Source organism: Eleutherodactylus coqui, chromosome 5, assembly GCF_035609145.1.
Source record: "Eleutherodactylus coqui strain aEleCoq1 chromosome 5, aEleCoq1.hap1, whole genome shotgun sequence".
Lineage (NCBI taxonomy): Eukaryota > Metazoa > Chordata > Amphibia > Anura > Eleutherodactylidae > Eleutherodactylus > Eleutherodactylus coqui.
The window spans coordinates 230,867,098-230,871,640 of record NC_089841.1 but is presented as its reverse complement, the minus strand read 5'-3'; the positions used below and the strand labels follow the sequence as shown (position 1 = coordinate 230,871,640).

The 4,543-nt window shown below is 43.9% G+C and overlaps 1 protein-coding gene across 1 annotated transcript; it reads right to left on the bottom strand.

Moving 5' to 3' along the window:
• Nucleotides 1-1,053: 1,053 nt before the first annotated feature.
• On the bottom strand, nucleotides 1,054-4,013 carry LOC136628946 (cyclin-dependent kinase 4 inhibitor B-like). The gene is made up of 2 exons (XM_066605017.1): nucleotides 3,852-4,013; nucleotides 1,054-1,359 (listed from the first exon to the last, which is right to left on the bottom strand). Exons 1-2 carry the CDS (start codon nucleotides 4,011-4,013, stop codon nucleotides 1,054-1,056), a joined length of 468 nt encoding a protein of 155 aa, XP_066461114.1.
• Nucleotides 4,014-4,543: the final 530 nt, after the last annotated feature.

The window sequence follows — 4,543 nt, the reverse complement described above, 5'->3', positions numbered from 1 at the left end:
CTGAGTGTGCGGCTGTGAAAAAGAAACACAACAGGTCTGTCTGGACAGCCGATATTGAACCAGGTAGCATAGACAGGGGAGCTATCTGCGGGTGGGAGTAATTGAACTTTTTGTAATCTCCTTGTAAGTGGAGAACACCATACCCCAAAAGGGCACAATGCTAGGACAATTCCACCAAATATGCAGCATGGTTCCAAGCTCTCTACCACACCTTCAGCAATCAGGAGAGATCGCGGGGAAAATGCAGTGCAACATAGCTGGACATCTGGACATGTAATCGAGAAATTAGTGTAATTAGATTTCAGAAAGTGTGCCAATTGCATGTATGAGAACCATGATAATGTTTTCCCTGGTTGTGCCGCCCTCAGGTCCTCATAAGATGAGAACCCTACATCTCTCAAAATGTGATACACTCTAATGTCATCTTTCATTGACCAACCTAGGAACCTGGAAGCCTCCATAGCAAGAGGGAAATCTGGGTCACCAAATAATGGAGTTAATGGTCTTCTCTTATTGGACAGTCCGTATCTTATTGATGATTTATCCCACATTTTCAGGAATCTTCTGCAAAAGGCGAGCGCTCTACAGTATTAGGTCTTAATGTCTTTCCCAACCATGGCAAACTCCCCACCTTCGTTTCCAACAAATCCTCTTCTAGACTCACCCATTGTTTGGATTCTGTAGAAATGCCAGTCAAACAAGCGCATTAGCACTGAGGCCAAATGGTATATCCTAAGGTCAGGTAGCCCCGCTCCTCCTTCCCCACTGTTACTTTTTAAAAGAACACTGGGCCCATTTCTTGAAATCCCCTTGTTACACAGTCACACTTATTAGATTAGATTATTTTGTATTAATAAAGAATACGTTTATTGATGAAAATTAACCACCAACATAAACCCCAACATGTCATGAAAAGAACAATGTCAGAAGCACATAAGTAAAATCATTCAAAAGGTATTACCATATAAAGTGACAGATGTCAGATTTGAAAAATAAGGCTTGGACCTTAAGGTCAAAATAGGCCATGTCCTTAAGGGGTTAATAAAAGTTATATTAATGCAGTCTAATCATTGGCTCCATAGTCTCCTGCATTATGTGCTTCTCTGAGTCAGACACAATTCCCAGTGACTGTAGGGCCGCCACAATGTGGTCCGGCGCCAGGTCCAGCGGCAGACGGCCGGTTCTGTCTGGAATGTGAATATGAGCCTTCCCATTCAGCAGCACTATAAGAGTATCCAGAAATCCTTGCTGCGCCGCATCATGAGCAGGGAACCTTCCGGAGTCTGGATCTGGGACATTGGGGTTTGCAGAATAATCCAGCAGAAGTTGCGCCATCCTTGCATCGTCCATCATCATCACCTGCATTTTGGGAACATTATAATAAACAGCTGTTCTGTTATTCATTTTATGTCTAGACAAGAGAGAAACAACTAAGAACTGGCGAGAGATTTATTTTACATGTTTGTGCACTTAAGGCCCATTTAGACACAACAATTATCATTTAAAGGTCATCTTTTGAGCGATAATCGTAGCGTGTAAATATGCCCATCTTTCAGTTTTCTGCTGAACTATGGAACTCCGTTCAGCTTGAAATCTGTCATTCAGCAGAACAGCTGATAAGCAGGACCGCACGCTGTGCTCTACTTGGGGACCACAGATAACAGCTGATTGCATTGTCTCAGCTGTTCTCAGCTGTCAGCCCCGCTGGCAGAACAAAGAGAATTTATTTAGAGAACAGCGGGCGGTCCTCTGAATAAATTCGGCTCCCTGTGGCTCACATGATGCTAATTGGTACTAATAGGCATTTAGTAGACTATGCAAAATGATCCCTCAAAAGCCATCTTTTGAATGATCATCTTTGTCTCCAAATGGGCCATTAGGCTACATTCACACTAGTGGTTTTTCAAATGATTTAGTTTTGTTAAAAACTAGGTGATATACTCGTGCGTTACACAGCGATTTTAAGATAAGCACTCGTGGAATATACAAAGTGGGCCACAAAAATGAGCCCAGCACCGCACTCTTATGAAAGCTGTCCAAAGGAAAATCTGTGTCGTCCATAGCAGCCAATCACAGCACAGCTTTCATTTTACCTCAGCTGTGTAAGGCATGAAAGCTGAACTGTGATTGGTTGCTATTGGCAACTGAAATTAGTGGGAAAGTCAGTGAGTTTTCACATTTTAATTATGCTAGTATTTGTCGTCTGGTGATGAAGAACACTTATGCAAAATTTCACTCAAATCGGAGCAAAACTGTGGATTTGTACACGACACAAACAGCCAGATTTTGCATTTCATGAATAGCATGGAAATGAGGAAATGAAACGTAAAGCATCTGGAAAGCTTTCTGCTTACATCCATTTTTCAGCATTTAGGTAGTGCTGGTGTCTCTTCAATATATGAATGGCTGTGATTGGTTCATCGAGCGCCGGCTCTGATTGGCTGAGGTGGTGCTCGCGAACCAATCTGAGCAATCTCTTGCTGGAAGAAAGCCCTGTAACAAGCAAGAAATGCTGTGTCGGCAATGACAAGTACACGGGAAGCCTGCAGGAACGCCGGGTAGCAGTGGGGGGAAGACAAATGGCGCCTGCTAGGCGAGTATATGACACTCCCCGAAAATAAGACCCTGTGCCTCTTTTGGGGCAAAAATTAATATGACAGGGTTTCATTTTTGGGGAAACATCGAATATTAATGAAATAAAGCCATCGCTGACCATTTGAATGACTGCTAGACTTTTGTTGGCATTTTCAGAAGTTCGTTTTCAGAAGAATAGTAAGTTTGGCTCTGTATTTGCACTTCTAGTTGTAAGGACTTAGATCCAGTGGGGTTTTTTTTGGGGGGGGGGGGGGATTTTGTAGGTGAACTTGCACATTTTTTGTTGAATGGGGCGATGGGTCCAGCTGGCGCCCACCCCAGAGTTATTAACTCCTTATGTATGTAGATTTTTAAAAACTGTCTCCCCCCTCCCTCCCCCTTGCCGTCCAGTGTGAAAGTTTTAGTTATGCATAGATTAGGCTAGAAATGAACGTCGCGTCGGACCTGGCATACATCTCTGCTTAGAAATAGAAATGCGGCGCTAAAACTTTCATTTTAGAAGCCCCGTTGAAATCAATGGAGACTCAGTATGCTGTAAAAAACGCCTATGTGAGAGTGGTTTAAGGCCTCCTGTCCATGGGCGATTTTTCATAGCGGCTATAAGTCGCACGTGGATCACGCAGGTAACGCTTTCTATAGTATAACTATGAAAAGCGCAGCCTAATGTACATGAGCGGGAAATCAATCATGATTTTCCGCTTGCGTATAAAAATGGCGGCATGCTGCAATTTTCCGCAATAAACCTATCATAATCGGTTCATTGCAGAAAATCGTGATAATTTTAGTGTCTCCCGCGGCAGAAATCCGCGTGCGTTGAAGCACAACACCCGTTTACAGTCGCCTAAAGCTGGATTCACACGGGCGATTTTCACATGTGAGTGCTGTCCAATTGCGATATGAACATAAAAATGATACATTGATTTCATGTCCTATTATTGGGTAATTAGTAATTTACAGGAGCCCTTTTAGCTCTGAGAGTGGCCCCTATCCTTATATGTATAATCTGTGTATGCATTTGGGGGGATGACCATGACCAGTAGCTGGGGGTCCCGAGCTGAACTTTAGCACCCGGGTCTATGGGACTTATCTGCCCCTGCCCACCACTGTCCGTCCATAATAACTGCATTCCCAGCTTGTACCTGAATGGCTATCCATAACTACAGTACCCCAGCTTGTACCTGAATGGCCATCCATAACTACTGTACCCCAGTTTGTACCTGAATGGCCATATATAACTACTGTACCCCAGCTTTTACCTGGATGGCTGTCCTCTTGCTGGAATTGGCTGCATTAGGGTCGGCTCCGTCCTCTAAGAGCCCCCGAACTCTCTCCAGATCCCCCCGAGCCACGGCGTCTGATAGGGCATCCACCTCCAAGGCTGCAGCCATCACCGACAGGATTCTATCCATCTCCGACATAATTCTATAGAGTTCTGAAACAACCTACTACCAGAGCGGAGAGGGGACGCTGATAAAGGGATGTTTTGTCACTAAGTGTCAGTAGTTGTTCCAAGCTTCTTGTTTTCAAATCTTCTGCATTAGTATTAAAAAAAAGTCAGTCATGAAACCACAAAACAAGGGAAACTATACTCAAAGAACAGGAAGTTGTGGCAGTCTCTGTGTGGGCTTTCACCACAGTTTTTACCTTTTTCGATGTAGAGGCATGAAATCCGCAGTAAATCCAGGTGACAAGTGTGACTTTTGGTCCAGATTTGCAGCAATAACCTCAGCTGGATTTGCGGGGGATTTCTCGGATCGGTGGGCATGTGTGTTGGTCAGCTGCAGTGTATGAAGAGTTAATGTTTGCACAAGGCTGGGATATGCCTGTAAATGCATCTATTCACATCTTGTCATGTGGTATGAGTGAGGTTATAAAAGTAAGTGTGTGAGAGTGGGAAAAGGGTTTTTGGATTCTAGTCTTGTCTTCTGGTTGTTCTGTTGGTACTGTC